Raw genomic sequence first — 27,615 nt, forward strand, 5'->3', positions numbered from 1 at the left:
CTGGGCACCACTGCAAAGAGTCTGGCTCCATCCTCGTGACTTCCACCCTTAAGATATCTGTATGTGTTGATGAGGTCCCCTCTCAGTCTTCTCTTCTTCAGGCTGAACGAGCCCAACTCCCTTAGCCTTTCCTCATAGGGGAGATGCTCCAGTCCCTTTATCATCCTAGTTGCTCTCTTCTGGACTCTTTCCAGGAGTTCCTTATCTTTCTTGAGCTGGGGAGCCCAGAACTGGACACAGTACTCCAGGTGGGGTCTCACCAGGGCAGAGCAGAGGGGGAGGATAACCTCCCTCGACCTGCTGGCCACACTCCTCTTAATGCATCCCAGGATACCATTGGCCTTCTTGGCAACAAGAGCGCACTGCTGGCTCATGGTCAGCTTGTCATCCACCAGGACTCCCAGGTCCCTCTCAGCAGAGCTGCTTTCCAGCTTCTGCAGAAGCACCAGGAGGTGACTGGGACTCACCCCCACATGGCCATCAAGCCATTCTGATTTCATGAACCTGGGAAGGACTTTGCCCCTTCTGGAGGGGCTCCTTCCCTCCCCAAGCAAGCTTTTCTCCCCCTGGGGAGACACCAGCATCACACAGTGGCCTTTGCACAAAGCCCAGCCGCCAGCAGAGCCAGCCCGGGTGGCAGCGGATGCGGATGCTGAGACCAGCAGTGGAAGTTTGCACGCGCCTTCCACCGCTGGCTGTCCCCCCTCCGCAGGACTGCATTGGAAGCAGCTGGATGCCTTCGGGTGGTCCTATGCTCCAGTTGCTCTCCACAGTCGCATACTGAGAGCCCGCAAGCCCCGTGCAAATACAGCGCATGATACTTGAGAAAGTGACATTTTAATGAAATAACACATTTAACGCGCATTCCCACACAGCTTTTGGTCGCTCCTACCAGCAGATATAAAACACAGCACAATAGAACAGTATTTAGCTGCAAGAGACCCTGGTCTCTCACCCTCCATTTTGGCTCTGAAAGACAAGTATCCTATTAATGCGGGCTCTGAGTTTACAGCCCTCCATCTAACAAACTTAAAACCAGCCCTTTCTTGACACTTATGTGGACAGGAATAGAAAGCTGAGAGACAGGGAGCACTAAAACTGGATGAGAACACCTTTCCTTCCTCCCAGGCTACCTGATCGGCGCAGGGCTACCTACAAAGTGCAGACGCTGGGTGGTCCAGGAATTCCTCCTGGCTCCAGGGTTGGTCTCCAGCACGAGGTGCTCCTCAGCTGAGCTGCCCCTGTGGCCACCAGGAACCCCAACAGGGATGCTGAGGCCATCAAGGGGGCATTTCTTGCTCTCCTCTGTCTTGTCCCACTCCACCCATGCATGGTGACAGCCACAGCTTCATCACAGTGAAAACCTGTCACTGCTGGAAAATCTCCTCTGGCTCCTCTCTGTTCAGCAGCTTCCTGGCATCCAGACTGCTCAGGATCACTTTAAATCAAGGTCTCGGTGCATCCTCCAAAACAGCTATCCCTTTGCTTTCTGTTTGGACCCATGGGTGTTTGCTGAAGACCCAAACTTTTGGGACAGAGAGGTACTTTTATTCAGCTCCTACCCTGCCAGGAGCAACAAGCAGCATGAACAAATAAACCTTTCTGCTACATCAAGCTGCACACCCCAGGAAGGGCTATACATCTTTGTCCAACCAAAATAAAATCTATCCTCTTCTCTTTCCCACTCCAACTGTAACTCTCAGTGAAGACACTGACCTGCAAGAGGTGAGCACAATGGAGTGAAATCTGGGAAGGATGCTAAACAGGGCAGGAAGAAAATCCCTCCTGCAGGAACTGCAGAGGGAAATCCAAGCACAGTTGGGTTTTACAGCTAAATATAACACAGCAAGGGCAATCTTGAAAGACAGATGAGCTCCACATCAGCTGCAGAAGAATTCCACATTAACTGATACGTAAAAGGGAGAAATTTGTTCCTCTCTTGTCCTATCTCTCCTTCTTCCAAATCTCTGGAGAGACAATGCACAGAGCCAGGTGTGGCTGTATATATGACAAAACAAAAGAGATTTAGCAGTGCAGATGGACATGCTGCACTAAGCAGTGAGTCACATGATGACAGGGTTAGATGGCTAGATGGCTAAGCCCAGAGAGTTATGGTGAATGGAGTTAAATCCAGTTGGCGGCCGTTCACAAGTGATGTTCCCCAGGGCTCAGTATTGGGGACAGTTCTGGTTAATAGCTTTATCAATTACTTGGACGAGGAGATTGAGTGGCACCCTCAGCAAGTTTGCAGATGACACCAAATTGGGTGGGAGTGTCGATCTGCTCTGGGGGAGGAGGGCTCTGCAGAGGGACCTGGACAGGCTGGATCGATGGGCTGAGGCCAATTGTATGAGGTTCAACAAGGCCAAGTGCCAGGTCCTGCACTTGGGTCATAACAACCCCATGCAATGCTACAGGCTTGGGAATGAGTGGCTGGAAAGCTGCTTGCCAAAGAGGGATCTGGGAGTGCTTGTTGACAGCCAACTGAATATGAGCCAGCAGTGTGCCAAGGTGGCCAAGAGGGCCAATGGCATCTTGGCTTGCATCAGAAATAGTGTTACCAACAGGACCAGGGAAGTCATCCTTCCCCTGTCCTCAGCATTGGTGAGGCTGCACCTCAAATACTGTGTTCATTTTTGGGCCCCTCACTACAAGAAGGACATTGAGGCACTGGTGCGTGTCCAGAGAAGAAGGGCAACAAAGCTGGTGAGGGGTCTGTAGCACAAGTCTGATGAGGAGCAGCTGAGGGAACTGGGGTTGCACCAGGGGAGGTTTAGATTGGATATTAGGAAACATTTCTTCACCAAAATGGTTGTCAAGTGCTGGAACGGGCTGCCCAGGGAAGTGGTTGTGTCCCCGTCCCTGGAGGTATTTAAAAGACATGTAGACATAGTGCTTAGGGACATGGTTTAGCGGTGGACTTGGTAGTGTTAGGTTAGCAGTTGGACTTGATGAGGTCTTTTCCAACCTAAATGATTTTATGATTCTGTGAACCAACACGACTATAAAACCAGTGTGAAAAAAAATGAGGTCTCAGCTTGCTCCAGTAGAAGCTGGAGTGAGATATGCCAGGTGAGAGCTCACCAAGCTCACTCTTGCCTAGCTTTACCTTTTGTCTAAAGTCATCATTTCCCAGTACCACGTGGGACTTTCTAGACACAAGTACCAGTGGGTTGAGGATGTCTTTAGCTACCTATCTCCCTCTGTGTTGACACAAAGTCAAAACACACTATTTTAGCAATTATTCTCAGGTTACCATATATGTTGAAACACTTAACTTTTACAAGCACTTTGTTCCAGTTTCCCAAATTTACAGACTTTAATACCTGTGCAAATGAAGGCCAGGAGAGAGGAGTTCATTGTGGCCTTTTTATATTCACTATTTGTTGTCAATCTGTTTACTTTCGCCTTTCTCCCTATGATACAATTTATGTACATTTTTATACACACATTTAACCATTTGAGTGCTTTTCTGGAACTGTCTGTTTCAAACATACTTGACTCTAATGCCATTTTTCTGATGCCCAGTCTCCAGACTCACAAGACACTTCAAGTTGTTGGAGGAGTCGCTCTTTGTTCTCCACATCCTCAGACTTTATAGTAGCTGAGAACCATGAAAACAGCACTCTCATTTATTTCCCACCTATCTTTACAATAAGAACTGCAGCACAGACAACTGTGATGGTGTGATGGTCAATGGAGTAAGCCTGGTACTGTGGACAGGAGCATCTTGGGCTCTTTTGCTTCCCACTGCCGTCTGTCCAGTAAAAAAAAAAAAAAAAAAAAAAAAAAAAACAACAACAAACCAACCACATCATGCAAATGGTTAAAGGCTGCTTGTCTGCCTTTAGGGGAATGTGATGAGACAAGGCCCAGCAGCTCTGTGTTCTGGCTTCTCATTCACAATCCATCAGTGTCACTTCTGGTTCTCACCTGTGCGTTCCTACCCTCCATGCACTGATGCTGACCCAGGACCTACCTCAGGTTGACTCCAGTTTTCAGCTTTATAACGTGCACTTGAAGTATTGCCGAGATTATTTGAATTGGACAGAAAGATTTCCTTTTTCCTCTTGAGGTTAAAGCCAGACCAGCTTGGAACCTCTTGCTTGGAGCAACTGCTTCTTCTCCAAACAGTGTCTCCTTCCCAGACAGCTCTGCAATATGCCGTGTATCCCCAGCTCCTCCCAAGCACAGCCGACACTTGGTCTCCAGCATCAGCAGATGCTGTTCCAAAAAGCAGAGAAACCTGAAAGCACAGAAGAAATTAAGCACCTCTTGCTACCAACCTAGTCTGACATAAGGCTGTTAGCCAGAAAACAGTCCCTGTGGCTAGGCTGCCGGCCCAGGAACTGAGAGATACTGTGCAGCTCCTCCATGCTGCTCGCCTGTAACACTTCCCATCCATTTCCTTCTAGACCGAGTCAGTCTTCTGAAACAAAAAGAGCTCTGTTAAAATATGCCTTTTCCATTAAATCAATAGAAGTCCTTTCGGTTTATATCCCGGTCATCTGGAACAGGCTCTTCTGGCCACTGGGGGAGGGAGGAATTTACATCCATAATTAGCCTTTCAAACAAAAGCAGTTACACCAGATGGAAACCAAGGGCCATTCCCTTCCACAGCATTGCAGCACGAGACCTCCCTAAAAGTGGTTCATCAGGAGGTGGAGAGATTACAGGTCCTGGTATACCCTGGACACCTGGACTATATCTGCGATTTCTCTCAGAAAAATTAAATTCCTCCTGTTTGTCTCAGTTTTGGTGTTGTGTCAGTTATTTTAGGTTTTTAAGTAGTTTCTCCTGTGTAGAAAGTAGTTCCTCCTTCTCTGTGTTATTTATGCTGCTAACCTTTAATAGACCTTGCAGTAAAGACAGGCATATGCCCCCCCGGGGTAAATTTGTCTGGTCGTTGCTTCTACAAAATCCTCTTGGGAGGAAGGAGAGAGTGGGGAGCTTCCTCAGCCACACATCCTGCAGGAGAGGTCTCCAGGCCCATCCTGCTCCAGCAGCCGAGCACCTAACCCCGCTCGTGCACGCCTCCACATCCCTCAGAAAAGCAACCATGCCTTAGCACATGACCACAAGCCCATGGGGTTGTAGCTGCTCTGGATTGCAGAGAAGAGTAAGCGATGCCTCCACACAGGGAGACCACGTCCTCTGCCATCTCTGGAAGCCTCTCACCTGCAGGATGCAGGACCGGCAGCAGTTAATGCTGGCCTTGTCCTCTCCCTCTGCAGAGCCAGCACACCTGGAAGTACTTCCAGTACTGAAAAGGACAGAAATCACCTGGCCTTTTCACATACAGGAAAAAGTTGTAAAAAGAGAAGAGGGAAAAAAAAAAAATCTACCAATGCTTTTCTTTAAAAGAAATTTGCACTTCTTCAAAAGCTGGAAAAAGACCCATTTTCCTTGGAGAAGGAGACTCATGTCTGTTTTCTCCCTGGCTTCAAGGAGAAGGTTGTCACCATACCTGAACAGGTATGGTGATTTCCCTGTAAGGCTGAAGGTGGTGTTTCCACATCACCTTTGCCTTCTCCACCTTATCCAGCACAGGGTAGAGAGAGACCAAAATAATGCAGCAGGCATAGTTGCCATCCTCCAGGGCTGGATGCATTTTCAAAGGTGGCATCTGCACTTCATTGCATGTCCCACAGCCCATTTCCCAGTGCTGCACTTTCGGGGAAGTACCGGGGCAGGCAATGGCTGGGCATGCTCTTCCCGTGTGTCCTGGATGCCTCTGGTGCAGCACCTGGGGAGAATGCCGTCAGCACATTGTCACCAAGTGTAGATACTACAGTAGGATTAGGGGCTTATGAGATCACTGGGCGATTTGGTCTGGCCTCACGTGCCTCCCAGCCGACCCATTTAGATCCTGCCATATTGCTTCCCAGAATTCCAGTAAATGGAGGAGATCTCCATCCTGGTCCTAGCTCTGGTGACCAGCTTACCCCTTGGTGCAGAAACAAGGCATGACCAGGATGACAGGAGAAGGATTCCTTGTGACACCTCAGAGGAGGGCTCTTATCCCCTTCTCTTGCCTCTGAGCAAAATAAATGGCACAACCAAAGATAATCAGCACAACTATGCTGCTACCCAGTGCTGTAAGTCTTCCTGGTTCTGCTGAAGCCCTGAGATCTTCAAGGGTCAACAACAGAAGTTGTTTCAGGGCAAAAACACCAGGGCTGAGAGGGTGCAGAAAGCTCCCTTGTATTGGGCTGCGCCATGAGCCTGACAGATCCTGAAGGAAGAAGCCACATCTGGGTTCTTCCCCTCAACAGCAGATGTTTGCTTTGGAAAGTCTATGATAGAGAAGGGCTGGGCCAGGGGCCACCAGGCAGAGCATTTCTCCTGTGCACCAGAACCTGCCACCCAACTGGCTTGAGTACGGTGGGGGGAAACCCTACGATGCCAATGTCCTTGGAGCCAAACCCCTCCCATTCATTTCTGCCTGATGCTCCTAATCACTGTCACTAGCCAAAAAAAAAAAATGCCAAAAAGGGGAAACTGTCTGGGAGGGAAAAAGCCCACCTTGCAGGGACAAGCATACGCTCCCCACATCTGAACACACACTTCGCCACGTACACACAACCAAGAGCCTCAGTGGCCCAAAATAGCACCTGAGCACACAGGTGACCTGCAAAAGCAGCCAAAAAAAAAAAAAAAAAAAAAAAAATCAATTTTCAGCCTATTCCCAGGCACACAACAAAGTTGAGTCTGTGGGAGCCAGCGTGACATAAAATAAGGCTACCCGCACAACCTCTGCTTCGCAAGTCATAAATCTGGGGTGGAATTTCTCTCCCTTTTCTTCTTGGTAAACGTTTCCCTTCTGTGGCTGTCGGATGCAAGTGGAGGCCAGGCTGCCATCATCTTAGGCTGGGATTTGGGTAGGAGGGGAGGGAGCTAATCCTTTTTTCATCACATTAAATTAAACTATAAACTATATCTTTTAATTCCTTCTAATTAAATTTCTCACTGGAAAACGGAAACATTATTTCTTAACATTTTTTCATTGCCTCAGCATTGCAGGCAGCTATCCAGGGCATCGTGGGGGCTCTCCACAAGCTGAAGATCACTCCATGGCTGGCAGTTCATGAGTCCATCACAGGTAGTAGACTGGCTCACCTCCACACGTGCATTCAGACTCCGGGAAAAGGGGAGAGTGCAAATTCAGCTGAGACAGGGTCCAGCCGTCTAAGATATGCAAGGTCCCAGAGCTAGCCCACTCGCTTGGACTCTTCTGGCAGAGAAGGATGCATTCCCAAAAGCCCTTGAAACACCCAAGCAACCCTGCATTTGCTGGGCTTTCCACAGCCACAGTCCTGCCCTCTTCTGCAACCTCAGCAGCAATATTGGGCTGTGGTGGTTGCCTCCTCAGTGGGAGGATCCAAGGTGCTTTGGAGGGGAAAAGGTGGGGGGGAGAGGGGAAACCACTGAGGCTTTTTAATTTTTAAAGCAAAGCTGTCTGAGAGCCCAGTTTCAATTAGCTTTCAATGGGCTGCATCCCCTAAATCACAAAGGGGCTGGCTGGCTTACAAATGCCCAGCTTCTCTGTACCAACACAGAAATACAGCTAGAGCTTTGCAATTCTAAAGCATTTTAAAGTAATTGGCATTTTCCCCTTTACATTCCAAGATGTGCTCAAGGGGAGTAACCCAATAGGCAGGAGACTGTCTCTGAGGCCTCTGAACTATTCTGGCTTCACGAAGGAAGAAATCCAATACAGCAAATTGCAGCAAGAATTCAGCTGAAAGCAAGTACAGGCCATGAAGGAAGCAACGTGTCCCTCTCAGTCCTCCTGGCTTAGCAGGCAGAAGGAGTTTCCATCTGCTCTTCAGATCCACAGCAGCACAGCAACCCAGCATCCCTGAGCCAGATCAGAGGGAGCTACAGCAAGATCAGGCACCAGCTCAGCGGAGTGTAGAAACCCAGATCTGGCTCAGGAACATGTGCATCACGGCTGCGTTGGAGGTGGTATGTCCTGGGTTGCACACATGCAATCAGGTACTTCAGATTTCAAGGTAAAAATAATGATGCTGGTGTTTCTTTTGCCTAAGCTGGTGAGGGTGGTGAGATGTGAACAGTGGTAGTGCTGTCTTCCCGGGTCAGCAGGCAGCCTGGAGCCACAGTTTGGGAAGAGACAAACCACACAGCATTTACCCCCAAGGCTGAAACACAAACACTCAAGTGCCAGCTCTGGCAAGAACGGCTCATTTGCAAACCTGTTAATTCCACATTTACGTGCCTTCAGGTGGCACCATGTCCCATCAGGACCAAAACAAGTGTGAGCTCTGCCCCTGAGTGAGCTGGTTGAATTAGAGAAGCTGTCTCCATCTGGAGGGTATGGGTGGGGAGTGAGAGCTTGGGGAGAAGGGGTGCGCGGAGCACCTTTGTGATGGGTGAGGAACCCTGGCAGCCTCCACAAGATGGGAAGAGACACCTGATCTTGTAGCTAAGGTGTGGGGTCTGAGACTGAAGGACTCAAACTCATAGATGGGCGGGACAAATCTCACAACTTCAGACACCAGCAAACAGCCTTACCTGAGCTTTCTTGCCCACGGCTACTCTTGCAGACAAGGCAGAGAAATGGGCTTTTCTAGGGAGCCCTATTTTTGAGCTCAGCCCGACCATGAGGTGAATTGAAGAACGCTCCAGAAATGGGCTGAATCTAGAAACAGCTTATGCAGCCAGCACATTTGGACTCAGGACACCCGGCACTGGTGTCTCTGGAATTGAAGGTTGAGGTCTCAGGTGAGCAAAGGTCCCTCACAACCACAGTTGGACCCTCTGGTACCTAAACTCCACCCAGGTCCCGTTACACACACCTCAAACCCTCCAGGCTTCCTTTCCCCTGCACCACTGAACACAGAACTAAGCCTCTTCCCTTCCCACCCTAGGGGACTGTCTCCAACACCCAGAGCACTCACCGATGTCCTCAGATGCAGACCTTTGAGCTCACCCCACTGTCCCCTTTCAGCCTCCTCTGCCCCTGGACCTGAAGTCCTCCTGATCCGGGGAGGTCCCCATCACCCCACTGGTGTCCCTTCGCTGGCTAGCCCCTGCATTTCAGGATCCTGCCAGCAGCTCTACCTTTTCAGCTGAGAAATATTCTCCAGCCCTAACACAGAGTGGCTGGCAGCCACCTCCCAACCTGCACAAGAGAGGAATGTCAGGCACGTTGTGAAATACAAGTCCTGCTTCCCAGAACTGTCAGGCTCCATTAGCGCCAGAAGGGCCTGACAATGTAAGGGTTTTAAACCCCAAACCACCGTGCCAGCAAGGTTTCCCTTGCTAATGAACTACAAGCCAAAACGCAAGCCCAAGGCACGAGCAAGGCATCATGTGCAAGCAAGACGCAGGCAGATGCACACGCACAGACATTCTTCTCTATCCATTTTTAGAGGGGCTCCTTTCCCCTTTGTGAGGCACAGCCATTTATTACAAAGCAAACCTAGCCAGAGCGCCAGCCAAGACTGTGGGAGATGTTAGGCGTTATTAAACCCTGCTAACCCACTCTTGCTTATAGTGATATTTGATGCAGAAAGCGTAAAAAAATGGGTGCATAAAGATGCAAGAAGTCATTGCTAAGGCCTCCCAGGAACCTAATCAGTGCCTCCAAGCCCCAGGTTTATATAAACCGCAGGCTTTCCACTCTGGCTCAGGGGACAGTCACTTCTAACGCAAGGACAGACGAACGCATGGGTCATGTCACCACGTGAAGAGCACGCAGCGCTCATCAGCAGGGGGAAGACTAGGAGAGAGGGTCTGGTGAAGAGAACTTAGTGGAACAGAGCAGCTGAGGGAAAGGAAAAGTCATTATTTAAATCCTGTTTAACCCAGGGCAGAGCTGAAATCACTTCATGTCCCTGGAGAGCACCTGAAACCCCCTGCTACTGGTCTCCTCTTACCGCTCTCCTGCCAGCCCTGTACTCCAGCAGCACCGTGCTGGTCTTGTCTGTGGACACAGAAGGGGCGTGGAAGAGGCACCAAGGGGGTGACAAAGGCTGGGGGACTGGTAAAAAAATCTCTCTGTGCTTTTAAAGCAGTGGCAACAGAAGCACTGAGGGACCAGGGACTCACTGGGTCAAACACTGTCTAAGCAGGGGTCTGAGCAATCCGACCAAACCCTGTATTTTTCGATGCAAGTATTTAAAGGGAGCAGGGAGGGAGTATTCAAGCTGCTCCAAAGATATATATATTGGCCACACAGGCTTTCACCATCAGTTCTGGACTCTGGGGATTCTCGTGGACATCCTGAACCCCTTTTCCTTCATGTGATGAAACCCAGTGGACAGGCTCCAGCCCTGGGTGAGAAGCAATGCACAGGAGGAGAGGGTGGGAACGCAGGGCTGGGCCACTGCAGGAGTCCTGCCTCTCTGGACCCTACCCACAGTATTGCTTCACCATTTAAGTTCACATATTGAAATTAAAAAAATGAAGCAGCGATTCAAAAGCAAAGCCCAGAGTCTCATATGCTGTTAAGAACAGATGAGAATATTTCTCCTGTTCCTTCACAAGTCCCCTACTTCCTCTCCACCCCCACCAAAACCCCATGCAGTAAAGCATCTTACCCTTTAAAATGTCTGCATTTAACATACTAAATACTCACACTGTTTGGTGATGATCCATTTGGTAGCTTTTTTGAGGTCCAGATACCAGAAAAAGAAAACAAGAAGAAAGAAAAAAAACAACCCGCAGATTTGCCAATCAAAGAAGGAAAAAAAGGACACTAGCACTTCATACGTAATCCAAACAACATGGGAGGAGAAGATGTGCTCGCACATTACAAAAACCTTGAGAGAACAGCCTTGCAGGGACTAGAGCCTTCTGCGCTCAGTGCAGTGTCATATAGTTCTGTCTACGCTAACACACTTTGCAGATTTAGGAATAAGTAAAGCTGGACTCTAACGTGCAGTACACTCAAGAGGTCATTAGGAAAACAGTACAGACATCTGCAGTTAACTAAAAAAATCAGTGGAATTATTCACGTACAAAAAGTTACAGGAACATGCATTTGGGAGGAAACAGGTACTTAAATTAATCCTTTCCAAATGAACATATGCAATAAAAATGGAATTAACACCTGTGTAGATAAAATACTTCTGCTCCCTTACATGGTGATGCTTGTATTGCATTTTCAGTTGTTCCTAATAAGATTCCTGATAGCTCTGAAAACATGACATCATCTCTGTAACGGGGCAAAGAACTGCAAGTTATACAAGGCTTTACTTCTTGATCTTGTGGCGTTGTTTGGTAGATAATTTTCCCTGTTAATAACAAACAGGATTCAGGAACCTTCTGACCTGCAGGAGTTTGGAACATTTTTTTAAGGGGACAAAAGTAGTATCTAATACCCATTGTTCATGACGGCGTGTTCAAAAGTAACCTCAGTGGGAACGAGGAGAAGGAGATGTAGAGAGAAGTGGCTCAGAAACTGTGCTCAACGGCCAGGGAGGGAGGGAGAGCTGTGAAGACCTGGTAAGTGAGTAACAGCAGTTCGCATCTAAACAAACAAGTTATTTTAATAGCTCTGCAACTCGAGCATTCAAATTAATATAATTTATCCTGGGTAATATCAACAACTAAACATCAATGCAATAATGGGATTTTATATAATTTTTAGGCTTCTGGTCCCTAAACATTTTATATTGAAACAAGGCATATCTTAGTTTTCTCTGCTATCTTGTTTTTATTTGGTAAGAATGTCAGTCAGTCCCAAGGCTTGCTTTTTTTTTTTTCCCCTCCTCTTCTTCACCTTCTTGAAGACAGGTTTATGCTAAGAACCATCCTCCGGATTTTTTCTTCATTCTTTAAAATATTAGCTTTTACGGCACAGATCTTGTCTTGCTGGTCTTTAATCAACTGTTCCAGTTCAGCCAGATCAGCTTTTAATGGTTCTACAGCACTGTCTGTGATGCTGAAAGAGACACGAAGAGCGTAATGTTATTAAACATTATGCTGCTTTGGGTTACTTAAGCCTCCAAGAAAGTACATTCAATACCACAAAGTTCACAAAGAATTTAAATCGCGCCCACCCTTCATGAAAGAAAGTTTAGAATAAGAAGCACAAAAACAAAACTAACAACATGGACAGAGTAAAATACTGCTCAAGAGAGATCACCCACAATTCAACAGTGAACAGTCACTTCTTGGCTCATCTATTTTTTTCTGCTAAAATCCTGCTAAAAGCTGCTTTGCAGTTTTTTCTCCCCACACTTTGCATATGTCAAGCACTTCTTTCATTTTACCCAGACAAAAGCTGCAACCGCTTGGCCCAGGGATGAAGCAGCACCTGACTGTGGGATGTAACAGAACGAGGACCAGAGAAGCTGTGGAAGTTCCCCATCTTTGGAAGTGTTCAAAGTCAGGTTGGACAGGGCTTTGAGCAACCTGATCAGTGCAAGATGTCCCTGCCCATGGCAGGGGGGTTGGCCTAGGTGATCTTCAAAGGTCTCTTCCAGCCCAATCCGTTCTATGATTTTAAGGATACCCACCTTTTATAGGGGCCCTTGGTTCCTACCATGATAGACACGGTAACAGCCATCTCTGTGGGCCTCACCTCAAGAGCTTAAATGAGAGAAGCACGTGGCAGAGAGGGACAAACACAACTCCTGTGGAGGTTGCTGGCCTGCCACCAGCTATTTCCTACAACAAACCAGCAAGCCAGCAGCAAGACACCAGCAGCTGCCAGCAGAAACAAGCTATAGCAGGTAGATGTCTGAGAAGAGGCAAGGTATGTGAAAACCGACCCATCACTAACTGCTGACAAGGGCAGGCAATCCCACGCTAATAGGAAATTTAATAAATCCTATGCTGATACACCACAAGTACACTGACGCATCTGAAGTGAATGGGGCTGTTTGGCTTTAAAACAAATGTGCCCCTTTCTGTAATGCTTTGCTGATCTTCAGGAACGTTGAACAGCCAGGGAAATGACAGACTGAACTCGCCTGCTGTCATTCTGGATTACCCAGTCGCTTTGAGGACTCATTAGCTAAAGTCTGCATCTCAAAATCATTTAGCTTTCCTCTCCTTTCTACCACATTAGCATAAATCACAAAAAGCATCACTAGAAATTGCACTAACATTTCCCCAATGGGATCCTTCAATTGTCTTTCACAGAAGCAAAGAAAGCAAAGACATGCATCCAAATTTGAGTACATATGGGAAGCATTGTCCTCTTCATGTCTGATACTCTGTAATTCTTTCCTGAAGGACTGGACATGCCTTAGCACTACACTGATCTGATCAGGATCTCATATGAAACCTTGTGAAGTGCTGCAGCAGTCTTAGTTCGTGAAAGGGAACCGAGTGGCTCTGCCGAGGGGATGCTAGCCTGCCTGCAGTCTTGCACGAAACAGCCGGCCATTGTAAAGCTTGGTTTGATATAAATCTGCAAACAAAATCAGCTGGGCAGTTCCTTCTTCCCACTCCCTCTCTCCTTCTGCATCAGCATCAAGGAGAGTGTCTTGTCCTCAGTACGCTTTGCCCGGGAACACATGAGTCCAGTGAAGCACGTACAGTCACTGTGCTGGGAAACCAGCTGAAGTACAAATGACTTGTTTGGCAAGGCCAAAGTGGATCCACTGAGTAAGCACGTGCTGGAGAAAGGCCCGAGACTTGCTCTCTATCGCTGGGTGTGGTGCAAAGGCGAGTGAGTCAATGCCTCAGTTTCTCCAACTGTAAAATAAAGCCAAGCACCATTTCCTTTCTCTTTTCAGGGGTGGTGCACTCTGAGGCCAACAAGAGTTTTAAAGCCTGTCAAGGTTTTGGGATAGAAGGTGCTATGTAAGTGCAAGGAATTAACATCATTACACTTTGTATGTGAACCAAAGCCCTAATTCCCACTCCAGCCAGTGGACTAAGCCAGCAGCTGTAAATTTCCAAAATTTAACACATTGCTACCTACCTAGATAGGACTTAGCTAAGAATACCACGCATACTTCCTTCTGCATAAATGAAGCACGTGGACCCAGGGAGCAGCAAATCTATCAAGGCTGACTGTGAATCCAAGAAGATCGGTATCTAGCTCATGTTTAAGATCAGAGGACACACAACTGGAAGGGAAGTTCTATTTTCAAGGAGCATAAAGACACACTGGTGAGACAAGCGAGGCCAAAGAAACTGGTTTTAGGCTTGACCTCCTGGTTTCTATTATGCACATCACCTTCACTCTCCTGGCTTCCCAATGTTGTTCTTTAACCGTGCACAGATGACAATAACTGTTATTAACACCACAGCTGAACACACTGAATTCAATGGTGCAAAGAGAGCAGGTTGTGATTTAGGAATCCACTCCTAGTCCCGACTGAAAATCTACTTTGTTTACTAAGCTCTTCCCCCATTGGTCCTTATACATTTGTGAGAAGAAGAAAACAAAACATCAAGCCCTCTCACCTCACAAACATTTGCATCTTTGCTGTCATGTACATCAGGTGAAATTGAGCTGAAATGACCTTAAGACTTTAACACTTCAAAAAACAATTCAGACTGCCAAAAAAAATAATAATCCCAAAACCACAAAAATGACTGATGACAAATTTTCTTTGAAAAGTGAGCAAAACTCTCCACTCTCCTAAAAAACAGAAATTTGTCTGGAGAGATAAATCAAACTTTCCCTGATCACACTCACCTTTGCTCTTTCTGTAGAGCTTCTGCATGCTGTCTGTTCTCATGCCGCCACATCTGCAACTCGTTCTTCATGGCATCCATGTCTTCTTGAATGTAATCCATGATCCTGCCAAGCGTAAGGGCACTCCGGCACAGAGTCTGAACAGAGACCTGAAACTTCTCAATTTCTTTGGCTACCAAGTCTCTCTCTTTTTTCCTAGCTTCTTCTGATACAAAGGGCTTCTCCTAATAGAAAGGATGAAGAAAGAAAGCATCAAAACTAGCAAAAATGTTTGTTGCACATATGAGGTATTTAATGAAGAATGTTTTAGAGACTGCTAACTCTGAAGTATCTGGAAAAATGTTGATGACGGTCTGCAATGAAAAAGAAGAAACAGAGCAACAGTCTAGAAATAGATGAGCAGAAAGCATGCCATATATAGGTCACCACTGCTACAGAGGATGGCTACAAACCTGTGCAATAGCATCAGCAATATTAAATTGCTTTTCAGATCACAAGTGCACAAAAGTAAAATTAGTATTTGATTCCATAAATGATCTCACTGATGTTCTCATTCTCAACATGACCTTTCCCAAAAGCTGGGGCGGGGAAGGGGGAACCTCCTTCACATCCAGTCATGGTTTACTTCAACCTATTTCTATATATTGAAAGGGAAATTTCTGTGGCTTAATGGGGCATCATTGAACAGAAGCTGTTGTTGACTATCTGCTATCTACTGCTGCTGCCACTGGCTGCCAACGCGTTCACTGCGTAAATCACACATCCACCCATCCTCCCCCTGCGCACTCTGTGGGGCAAGGCTTGGACTGTCACTGTGTCACTCCAGAGCCCTGCACCAGGACTTGGTGAACTGGCATGTACTCAATACCGCTGCAAGTCACAGTGTGTAACGACACTGAAAAAAAGGTCATGTTGAACTCTGGAGGGAGAAGATTATGAAATCTGAAAGGCAGCAACTTGGAGAAGCAGAAGCATCCCTGCTCATGTTATAGGCTACCACACCATAAACGTTCACTGGACCTGCTTGCCACAGTGTTTTGCTGCTACTTGGGAGCTACAGAGATGCTGAAGGGCACAGCCTCCTAGTTCTCTAAATCGGTCCCTTCAAGATGCTTCTCTCCCTCCACAGTCTGTATCTGGATTTCCAGCTCCTAATGCTGGTCCTAATAATAGCACTTCACGCTGCACAGCTAAAATAGACGGCGGTTATTCCATGCCTTGTACTTCTGTTAACAGTGGTTGTAAAATCATGCAGACTGCAGATGTGGCCTCAATAAACTCCACTACTCAAAAATAATTCGGTCTTGTGCACACTTCCCTCATGTGCAGCCAGCAGAGTCTCTGTGGTCAATCTCCTGAAGCCTCCCAGCTTACTGCAAGTTAAATACAGAGAAAGTGTTTGCTAAAGCAGCAAAGTCACGGAGCGCAAAAGGATGCCATAAAAAGAGCAAAGTGATGCCACATTACTAACACACTGTAATTCTGTATTCCAGGAAAGCCTTCCCTGAAAACAACAATCACCATTAAAGAAAAGTCTGCTGGGTTTTTTTCTCCCCCATCAAGAAAAACAACCTAATTTTTCTTTCCTTCCAAGAGCCCTACAGGTCGAAATCCCAAACCAAGTTTTTCTTTAAGACACACAAAGCTTTAAGCAAAGTTTATTTAAAGTCATTTTGGTCACTTAATGTATGCCAGAAAACTAGAAAGCTCTTTCTTTACCACCCCAACCGCAGGATCAACCAATTCCTAAGCACAGTTCCTAGCGGCTATATAAACACAGAGGTGGCAGTGTGCTTCTCTCTCGTGCTGGGACACCAAATCTACCACGCTGTCCCCTCCTGCCCTCCTACCCAATTGGCCTGTCTTCCTGTGTGAGCTGTGGGCTGTTTGTTCAGCTGCACTTGGAGGCAGCGGGGACTACTGCCAAACACATTTCAGCAGCCCTTGGCTTACTGATGAAGTCAGATACATATATATATATATATATATATATTAGAAAAATACTTCTAAAGATCTGAAGGCTGAGATTTACTTGCGTCTGACGCTTGTGTTTTACCACACACACAGCGCATGAAAACTGTGGGACTTCTGAGTTTACTGCGATTTTATGATCTTGAAGTTGTTTAATTAGGAACTGGGCTGAAGCGACAAATGCTGCTGAACTTGTGACCTTTGCTTCCTAAGTCAATTCATGAGTGCTGGCTAAACTGTTAAAAATAACACTCATCTTAATTCTTTCTCACTCGACCCATACCTCTCTCGCAGAAGCAGGTGTTTCATTATACTACATTACATAAAACACGTTATTTAGATACTTTCTGGAGCCATCCATGTGTTTGCTATCCTTTACAACACAAAGATGAAAGCGCTGCTTCTTGACCCATTTCATCCCCCAAGAGCTGGTGAACACCCCTGTTCTGAGCGCAGCTGCTTAGGGTTGAGCAGATCTTCTCCCCTGGGTCTCCTCCTTGGCCAACCTCTGAGCACAATGGCCAACAGTGTTCCCATCAGTGTCATCCAGCTTCCTCTCCCTGTCGATCTTGCAGCTCCCCAGAGAAGAGAGCTTTTGCCTGAGTGCCCCTGAAGGCACAGATCACAGGACTGGGCATTTACTAAGGCTCAGCACACATCTCAGGTTGACAAAAGCTTCTTTCCTAGAAATATTTTTTTGCCCCACCATTTTGGCTGCAGCTAGTAAAGATGCATGAATAGATCTGCACTCTCACAATGTTTCAAAACCCTTTGCTCTCTATTCTAACTCTGTTTTTCTAGTCCTTCCTACATGTTGTGCTCCACCAAAGCCATAGGGAAGGCTTAATCCATGGCACCATACTTTCCACATGCAATTGGGAAGTTACCTATAAATACAATCACCTTCAGTTCATCAGCAGAGCAGAGTTCTATTAGATCCAACAGCTTCCCAGGAAGAAGTCCCATCGCCTTGTTTTTCCTCTCCTCCAAAGTACACCAAACCCTTACCACTTTCCCCCCCACCATCCATTAGAAGAAGCCACAGCCAAGAGATAAGAAATTTCTTTCAAATACAACTATCTCAGAAACGAGAAGACTCAGCCAGTCCATTATCTGAGAACATAGTTGTGTGTGTGAGAACCTGAAGAATGCTTCTTTTTTATTTTCCAAATGCCAAGTTCAATGTTTTATGTTCTTGTAATGCTGGTGTGACCTCCCTGATACCTAGACAGTCCAAGCAGACACACTTCTCAACACCAGCAAATATGGTATGCAAATAAAAAAGTGAAAATCCCACAATTCAGTAAACAAGCAAACCAGAATTGTATACTTTAAAACATAGATCCAGATAACAATTTGAAATATTCCATGCTAAAACACACAGCTGCTTGAAAAGCTCAAGTGGAAGTAAAACACTATGGAATATTTTCTATAAATTAGGAAGATGCCCTCAAAGTGTATTAGTAAATATTAAAAAATAATTTTAATATGTTCTTGTAACTCCAGCATACTCTTTGTGTAGTTCAGTTCTTCAAAATTGACATAAGAAGGACAAAATATTATCCCATCCAAAGTCATTTCAAGCACTGAAACGTACTACCACTAAAAATCTATTAAATACTACTCAGACTTAAACAGGTGCATCAACAGGCTCGTTAAAAAACCCCATGTCTTTGAAACACGTACTATAAATCTAAGTGGTAAAAGAAAATGCAGGAGTTTTTAGTATATGTCTCTTTAAAAGTGAAGCATTTGAATTTCAAGCTCCCAAGACAATCTCCTCAACACCTGAATGTGCAGTAGCTCAGCTGGCACGCTGTTGTCCCTCCTCACATGAGTTAAAAAATAACCATCAATCCTTTCTTTCATTTCACTAACACTTGTCCAACCAAGATGCCACATTACACTTCCTGCAGTCTACAGAATGCTGAGCTCAGGACAGAGAATTGTCACCATGAAGCACTCAAGCTTTGCCAGCTATTGCTAATTACAAGTAATTAAGGGGGCAGAGGGGAAAGCCATACTCTCTGTTCTCAGTTTCACAGTTACAGTTATGGGTTAAAGTCTATATGGGTTACTTTTTTAAATCACGAAGAATTACAGCAGATGGTTTATTACAACAGGCAACATGGGTGGTAAGAGTCCTGAATGCCACCTTTGCTCATTTTGCACAAACATGTAACAGGATATATTCAGTTTTAAGAAAAATGCCAGAATCAGAATTGTTCCAGTCTATTTAATTAGGCCATACACCTCAATGAACTCTCCTTTCACAAAAGCCCAAGAATCAATAAATTATCCCCATATAAAAGCCTATATCACTTCTGTAGGCCCAACAGGCTTCCTTTCCTTCGTGTTTTTCATAAGGCACCAAGATAAATGTTTATTTTGGATTCCTGGGAAAAAGTCTGCCTTTCCCATTACCTCAATCCGAAGAGAACACAACGTGGACTTGGATACAGGGGCCTGAGAAATTAAAAAACAGGAATTTTCTTTTTCTTCAATGAAGGGGAAATTATCAACAGGGCTCCAGAAGCCACTAGAATTTACTTGTGTTTAATTTACCCTTGCTAAAGCAATTAGAATAAATATTGCCGCGTGCACAGCTCCATAAAATGGATCATTCACAAGACATCCATTTCCTAGGCTGTTGAGGGCATTTGAAGTGCCTGACATCTACTAAGCTAAAGAGGTGATATTTTTTTCCCTGCTGTTTGAAAAGTTTATTTCTAGAAACAGTATTTGCTTACTTTTATATAGTTTCTCCTTTGTTTCCATTTTTTTAAATTAACAGTTTTTAAATATGAATCAAATTAGAACAAATATCCACCAAGCACTTAATAGTTTCTACAGCCCCTTTTAACTGTTGTATTATGTCCCATTATGAAAACAGACCCAAGTAATCACAGTTTTATTGAGCTATGCCATTTCCCCCTACCTCTTTCTATAGGACAGGACAGAAACTTCATTTTGGACAAGTAATTTTGATACATTCAATGCAAAAGCAACAAGGTGGGGTTTTTTATTGTACAAAATATTTTTTGATCATAAAGGGTGTTTTCTTTTCCCGGTTTTTAGAGTCTGCATTTTAAGTAGATTGTAACTATGCACTAGGGATCACCATAAGAAACTCTTTCACAGAAACACAGGGAAAACAGTAAATGTTAAGTCATTTCAAATGAACAGGATGCTTTTTCTGCTTATGCCAGGTACCGAGTTCAATAACAGGCCAAGGAATCGGAGACACAATGTTCTTTACCATTAGATTTACCAGAGTTAGTCTGACCTGCTTCTGAGTTGGAAGGCACCAAAAGAAAATAAAAGGATAGCTCTTTGAAGGGGGCTTTTTCTTTTTTTTTTTTGAGGGTGGGGGTGATGGTTTTTTCCCCCCAGTTCACGTTTGATACCTCTAAAAAGGGCTGGACTTTTCAGATGTACATAAACACCCCACCTCAGCCCCCAGAGCCAGTCTGCCTTACTTCACATTCAGTCTGTGTTGGGGAGAAGTCAGTTCATAAAGCCTTACGTATTTGGTGCAGTATTCAGCACGCTAAGCAGAATCCTATGAGTTTGACCACACACATGCCAAGAGACAACTCTAGCGGTAATTAATGATAGCAAATGGTATTAATTCAGCCATAATGGCATATTGGGTGCCAGTCCTGCCCAGCTTTCCTTTTCTGCTTACACTGCTGAAACTCTGGGTCCACGACCTCCTCCTCTTGAAACAGCAGCCTCTTTCCTGTTGAAAAAGAATTTGCAATAAACATGTTCCTTTTGTTAACCAACTGATTTCGCACCAGTCTATGCCCCAGAAGAATATCCCAGCCAAACCCACTGATAAGCTTCTTGAAATATGTGGAAGTCACCTGTACTGCGTCCTACAACACACTGCTGCTACACAGCTGATGCACTGCAGTCTCTCCCAGGGATGGAAATCACAGCTGTCTCACTGCACTTTTATATATCCTTTCTGTTTAACATATCCATCTGCTGTTTCATGTTGTATTTATACTGTACCCACAGGAGAGCACATTTTGTGTTTTTTTGTGCAAAGGCCACAGCAAAGGAGCCATGATACCAGGAATATCACAAGAGTGACACAAATCCTGTTCCTGTGTTCACAGCTTGTAACACAATTACTTGGGAACCACAGTTTTTTTTCTGAGAGTTGGTAGTAGTGTAACAAGGACATTCAAGCATACACTCATCCAGTTTAAGCTCCTATGGTGCTTGCGCATAAGCAGACTGCTGGGTACAGTTCTTATTTTTTAGGAACGGCATGCTTGCACCAAAAATTTCTCACTGCAGCTTTATTCAGATCACCTTGATAACATCACATCATCATGAATAGAGCTGTCACACAAAGATGAAAGCCCTTCTGCAGGTAACTCCTATTAAATTTTACTGTCAACATTTCTTATGACATATTAAGCTGGCAGGATGCTGAGAAGCTGTAGTCTTGAATGGTGAGCCTCTTCAAAATACTTAAATGGTGGGATGTATGAATACATCTGGTTACATGACACATTACTAATTGCACTGACTGGAGGGGACACCCAATGTCATGCAGCTGATGGATTAATGTAAAAATCAATGACCTGAAGAACTTTAAACAAACACAATCAGCAATGATTGTATTTATTCTACGCTTAGAAGTACATACTTAATTTATCACATTTGTAATTAAAGTTAATATTATCCAGGTGCTAAGCTATTTAATATCACTTGTTCCTAGCACAAACCTCAAAGCTGTTTCTTTTCTGAAGCCTGTGAACTGTATTTGGTAGTACAAGGATGGGAATTCTGTGATCCCACTTGCTTAAAACTATTTAATAACCTGCCTACATTTTCCACACATCAAATAAATGAAGTGGAATACAAAATGTAACATCTGTTTCTTTCTCTGTTTAACATTAGAGGGTTAGATTCTAAACAAATACATTTAGGAAGTCTTTTTAGGAATTTGTTAGGCTGAACACAGCTAATCAAGGCAGCAAAAATCTTGTGTATTTCCAGAATGACCTCTTTGTTTGACCTGAAAATTGTGTATATTATTTTAAGTTTCTGCACATGCAAAACGTAGATGATGAAAGACCCAGTCTTCTTTCCTTTTCTCTTCTTTTTCTTTATTAGAACTTCTTAAAAAGCAAAATGCATGTTTGGGAAACACAGCACATAAAAGGTTTCAGAGGAGTGCTTTTAACACAAATAACTGCTCCTTGGTAATCAGCAGTTAGAAGTAAAGGTGTGAAACATCCCCAAAAGTTCACCATTGTTACCTCACCTAATTTCTAGTTAATTAATCCACAATAAATCAGGTAGACCCATTTGATAATTTTTTTTCTGAATATTGGACTTAATAAAGTATTAGCCAAAAGTTCGAGCACTCGGAATACAAACATATTTTTTTCTCCCTTCATTTTCCCAACTGGCAGAAGAACAAGGCTTTAAAGACTAATGAATGTAACTGGGAAAATATTTCATTTAATTTGGATGCATGGAATAGTTTAACAGAACGGGGGAAGATGAACGTTCTTACTGACAGACACGAGGATAACCTTCATTTCATCAAATGCAATTTCCCAAAGCAAGTATTCTTTCAAATTTTCACTGGACTTTTGGTTACCTTATTCCAAAATACAGAAGTACAATTACATTTTACTCTCCAACGCATAATACATTTTGGAATACAGTTGCATACTGATGTAGAAGATATTTCTTCTGGAGACTTTGATGGAAAACAAATTAAATCAAAGAGCTGACAGTCTGGGGAGAAATGGTCAAATCCCAGACTGATACTGCTTCCCAGCAGACTGCAGAGCCAGACCTGGCGCAAAACCTACGGCCATTTGAACACAGCACACTGGCCAGACTTCATTGACCCATTCTCACAGTCCCATCAACATAACAGGACGTGGTTCCACTTGCCTGCCTAGACCACTTGGCAGGAATAAACCACTTGAAACTCTTCCTTCGTTTTAATTACTTTTGCTGCCTCTCTCCAAAGAGATTCCACAGACCAGTAACTGTTCCTCCCAAAATTGCTGGTCTGCAGCCTCGCCAGAATAAATCTTGCCACTGCCTTCCTCAGGATGTTAGGAACATCCCTCAGAGATGAGACATGCTCATGATGCTAGGGCCACACGAGCATGCCAGACCCCCACCTGCTACCCTCTGCATATCTGCTCCCTGAAATATTCCCAGAGGCAATGCCACGTTGGAAATGTATTTTTTACTTTTACTGTCTCCTGAGTCACAGTGTCACTGTCCTCTAAATCTAAGGATCTCAGGATTCAGTAATATCTCCAGCTCATGTTTTCTGAACTACATCTGTCAAGTCCCAGTCACTAACTCCAAGCATTTTTAATCATCTTTTCCATTGATCTTTTCCTCTGCTGTCAGGAAAACTGCACTACTCCTCTCTGGATCGCAACAACTTCAACAACGTAATTTGAAAAGCAGAAGCGGCAAAGAAACTTACTGCAGTAGCAGCCAGCTGCTTGGATATGAGATCAGATGATATTCCAGGAGGTTAGCATTGTGTGCAAGTTTTCACGTGATGGACTAGGAAGTCAGCACGTTTTTTTCCAGAATTAGTTGTCTATTATCAGCGCTTCTAACACAGATCAGTGCTTCAAAAGATGCAACAAAAGACAAACAAGGACTGAATGAACGTTTTAGAGACTGAAAACGGGCAATAGGACTAAATGGTTATTGTAGGACACAATTGTCCATGTGCATTTAAAAAAATCTAAGGGGTTAAAAGGGAATCGTTTTAGTTACTCTTATTCAGAAAAAAAACCAGAAAATTTAGCACAAACACCAGAGGAAGATTCCCGAGCATGAAATCCATGTGGTTTTGTAAACCCTCCCCCATTGTCCCTTTCTATGTCCAGCGCTTAAGCTGACAGGACACAAGACCAAACAGTACAGCCTACAGCACAATTATGTACTAGCAGAAGACATTGTTACATGAACTACTATCAAAACTTAGTCTCAAGACTGATGATTCAACAGCACCACCTAGTTATAAAACCAGGAACAGCTGTACCTCTTGTTCTCACAAGTGTCAGCTCAAGGTGCGTTCCAGTAATGAGCTTTAGAGCTACAGCATAAACAGAGCAATATCAACTTTTACACTTTCTTTTCTCCAAACAGTTATATAAAGACAGAACTTATTAAAGCAGGCAAATTTTCACATCAGACATATTCATTAGAAATAGCCAACAGTGTTTCAATTACCAGTACACAGATGCTACAAGCTGCACATCTATAATAAATGGTACATGATTCAGCTAGTCGGATAATCTGTTATGAGTAGTTAAAGCTTTATGACCAGGAAACTACAGGTGTTGTCCTATTTTAAGGAGGATTCATTTTCTTCATTAACCTCAGCCCTTGCAATACATGAAAGGAAGTTTCTTCCCTCCAACCAGGCATGGATCTCGGACAGTCCCAAACTTCAGATAGGAAAAAACTCCCCCAAGGGTCTGATCTGCCTTCCCGACTTTCTCAACTTGCTGGGGAAGAAATGGAAAGGCTGGTCTGTATGGCAGACCCATTATCACTGGACACAAAAGTATGCGGGAGTAACTCTGCTGAAGAAGAGAGAATTGTTGATTTTACCCTCCCAGAATTCCAATCCTAAAAGTTAACACTGTGTCACTTCTGCTGAAGATTGTAGAGGTGACTATGAAGACATACAGGTTCTAGATAAGACCAGGTTTTTAAAACAGTACAACTCCCCTGTACACTCTGCTCGTAGCCTATCATAATAACATTAGTCATTACCAAATTACTATAGCTGGTAAAGCCAAAAGAGGCAGCCAAATGGTCAGCGCTTCAAGTCACTACTGATTTCAGGCAGCTTTATGAAAAAGCTTGATGCTCTGTGAGAAGCTGGACTCTTGAGGTCTGAGTGGCAGCATCTTAAAACAGTATGCCAAACTATAGATCATTCCTGAAAAAGAATATAGGTAGAAAAACCCTACAATACTGAATTAACATTTAAAAAAAAAGAGAGAAAATATGTGATTGGAATTGAAGATTTAAGAGTTCATGAAAAGCACTCGCCTTTCCAAAACATTACATACCTGTCCGTATTTTTACAACAGCACATTGCACTGCATTCCTCAGTGCCTCCTCGCCAGCACATCAAACTAGATCAGTGATTTTAAAACTTTCCAAAGGGCCAATGGATCAGAAAAGGCCATCTAAATGCTCTGCCTTTTGCTGCTGCTTGTAACATGAGCTTTGCAAGTCAGAAAAAGTAAGAGCTCTCCAGTTGTAACAGGAAGACGCTGAAATCAGGGGGGTGCAACCTTTTGCTTTGTGATCACCGCTAGACCCTTTCTAGACCCTTTATAAGCTGTCAAAGCAAAAAAAAAAAAAAAGCAACCCACAAAACCCAGCAACAACAAAACCCACTTTTCCTTTTCTCAACTACTGATTGTGGAAAAAAATCAAATCAAATCACTTCATAGATTCAGACCTGAATGCTGGGGTATGCTAGGACATTACTAGGGAAACATTTGGTGATACAAAAATACTTTGGTTAATGTACTTATGGTTAACTGCACCAAAGATCCCTTTTTTTTTTTTAGACAATGATAATGATTGCTGGGCAGCGCTCTTCAAATGCCCAGAGGAGAGCCAAGATTAAAACAATAATGGTGCAGCCGTACAAATGCAAAGTGCCCCACTACATCTAAGGCAAGGCTGAAATCAGCAGACTTTGCTCTGGAAAACAAAAGAGTAGGCTAAAGAAGGCTCCCTGAAAAATTGTACTGAAATAGTGAAAAAAACCCCAAACCACAAAAATTAAAGGCGAGAAAGAGAGAGCACTACACAGAGAAGGTAACAATATCTGACAGACTAACGGAGGAAAAAAAGCAGCATAACACATCAAGGAGGAAGCTTGATCATAAATGGAAAAAACACATTTAAGCCAGCGAAAAAGGTCACGATTAAATATTCACAGTTCTTTGAAGGACATTACCATCTTACCCTCTCTGTCATCTTTGATGATTTCTGTGATGCCTCATAATCTTTCTTTGTTTCTAGGATTCTTTTCACAAGCCCACCTGTTCAAAAATCAGTGTATTTCTCAGTATTGGTTGGCACTAAAATGTTATTTTAAACATTCAGACAATAAAATCAAAACCAACTGCTTTTTTTCTTTTTTTAAGGTAAACAATCCTTAGAGCAACATGAACAGCATTCTACTATGTGTTTTAATTACTGAGATACAAGGCATTTGGTATTTGATCTATTTTCTCCAGTGTCCTCTAAATCAAACTGTATCATCAATACCATTTACTGAACAACTCTTGGTACAGAACCAGATCCTTGAGCTGTATTAACACAAAGGCTTTTCCTTTGCACCCGTCTTCTGGAAGAATTCAAGAACTGCACATGATAAGTGTGTTGACAGATACATATTTTCCTTTACTAGGAATTTTTGGATGCAGATAAGTGTATCTGCCTAAATCACACCCAGTGTAGCCATAATGGAAGACCCTGAATCAGAGATCTGAGGTCACAAGTAAGCATAAATGTTGATAAGAACTGGTCCATCATTTTCCTAAAAGCTTTTCTGTAACTTGCCTTGAACAGCCAATACCATTTCATATCTCGGAGCTGACAAGCTGTACTTGACACTCAAAGAAACATTAATTTATGACTTCTATGGAGAATTTTAAATTCTGCTGACATTAAAATGTATAGAAAACCTGTACTTAACATCAGTTGCAAATCCAGCTGCTCAACTAAACAAGACTGCATTTGATAAATATTTTCTGTTTTTCTTGCAAAAGTTGTAAGCTCCTGCCCTCAGGAGGTATTTTGCTGCTTTATTCAGCATTTTAAGCGTTCAGCATTTAATTTAAACCTGTGGTTTTATTCTATGTATATATAAATATATGTAAAAGCAAACATACCATGCTTTTCATTCTCAACCAGCTCCACTTCTGGCTCCTACACATGCAGGAAGAGAGCTTTAGTTACAGTAAGTTGGCATGGCTATAATATACAACTATTCAAAAATATTCAACTAGAAGCTACTTAAACAAGTTTAAACAATGTATGGAAAAAGGTTCTATAATTTGCAACATGAACAGACCATTTCCACCTCTGGCATTTCTGGCAGTGGCAGTGCTGCCTCCACCACAAACTGGTCATCATCATCATCAGAAATCTGCTGGTCTACGATCACATTTGAGACTGTTTTACCACTACCACTCCTGAAAGAGACAAAATGAAAATTAAAACCTGTTAAGATGTGTCCATACCTATTAAAATCTATCCATAACTGAAGAGACAGCAGTTCCCTCCCTTCCTCCCATAAAATAAAGCAGCACCAACTAAAAGAACATCAAATTCTGTCATTTCCATTCCCTGCCCAATTCTGAAAACAGTCAGCCATCCTTCTCTTGCAAAAGGACATGTATTTTCCTTCTGAACACACTACTTCAGTGACTGGCACTTATCACAGATCAACTAAGCCATTTTGTCCATAGTTTCAAATGGCTGTTTCAGCCTTTTTTGAACATGGGATATTCACTGCATGTTTTATAGATCTCTTCTAGTGGTAGTTTAGATTAACGTTCTAGGGTTATCTGTTTCAGAGTTCCCAAAGGCAAAAGAATTAAATAATATTTTTGAACTTCTAGATGTGACTACCAACCATAACTTTTAGGTAATGCACTGGATCTGCAGAAACAATAAAACAAATAAAGCAGGCTTGAATTTTCCAATCTGAATCAATAAGCAGTGGGATGATCCATCCTAAAGCTGTTGAGCAGCAGGTGAGGCACAGAAGATAGAGAATACTGTGGCACAAGAGCTAGAAACATCTGCTCTGCATCTCCCACATTCCTTACCTTTCTGGAAGTAAGATCTCTGCGCTTTCTTGACGTTTTACTCGGGGAGGTGCTGGTCTTGCACTGCTAGGACGAGGAATGCGTCTGCAATAACAAAGAGGCTTTTTCATTTATACTATAAAAAGAAGCTGTCCT

General features: G+C 43.9%; 2 protein-coding genes across 3 annotated transcripts in view; both read right to left on the minus strand.

Moving 5' to 3' along the window:
- ASB1 (ankyrin repeat and SOCS box containing 1) overlaps positions 1-5,656 on the minus strand; it is a 35,434-nt gene extending 29,778 nt beyond the window's left edge. Inside the window, exons 1-2 of the mRNA XM_035890252.1 lie at positions 5,468-5,656; positions 3,980-4,224 (exon numbers count right to left, since the gene is read on the minus strand). Coding sequence (XP_035746145.1) covers positions 3,980-4,224; positions 5,468-5,656 — 434 coding nt within the window. The remainder of the gene's footprint in view (positions 1-3,979; positions 4,225-5,467) is intronic.
- A 6,058-nt stretch (positions 5,657-11,714) lies between these two features.
- Positions 11,715-27,615, minus strand: part of TRAF3IP1 (TRAF3 interacting protein 1) — a 50,961-nt gene continuing 35,060 nt past the window's right edge. For both annotated transcript variants that reach the window (XM_035890277.1, XM_035890276.1), the window contains 6 exons: positions 27,481-27,564; positions 26,721-26,841; positions 26,539-26,575; positions 25,607-25,683; positions 14,627-14,850; positions 11,715-11,911 (listed from right to left, as the gene is read on the minus strand). In XM_035890277.1, the coding sequence (XP_035746170.1) occupies positions 11,746-11,911; positions 14,627-14,850; positions 25,607-25,683; positions 26,539-26,575; positions 26,721-26,841; positions 27,481-27,564 (709 nt within the window). In that variant the 3' untranslated portion in view covers positions 11,715-11,745. The remainder of the gene's footprint in view (positions 11,912-14,626; positions 14,851-25,606; positions 25,684-26,538; positions 26,576-26,720; positions 26,842-27,480; positions 27,565-27,615) is intronic.

Source organism: Egretta garzetta, unplaced genomic scaffold, assembly GCF_000687185.1.
Source record: "Egretta garzetta isolate BGI_Z169 unplaced genomic scaffold, ASM68718v1 scaffold732, whole genome shotgun sequence".
NCBI lineage: Eukaryota > Metazoa > Chordata > Aves > Pelecaniformes > Ardeidae > Egretta > Egretta garzetta.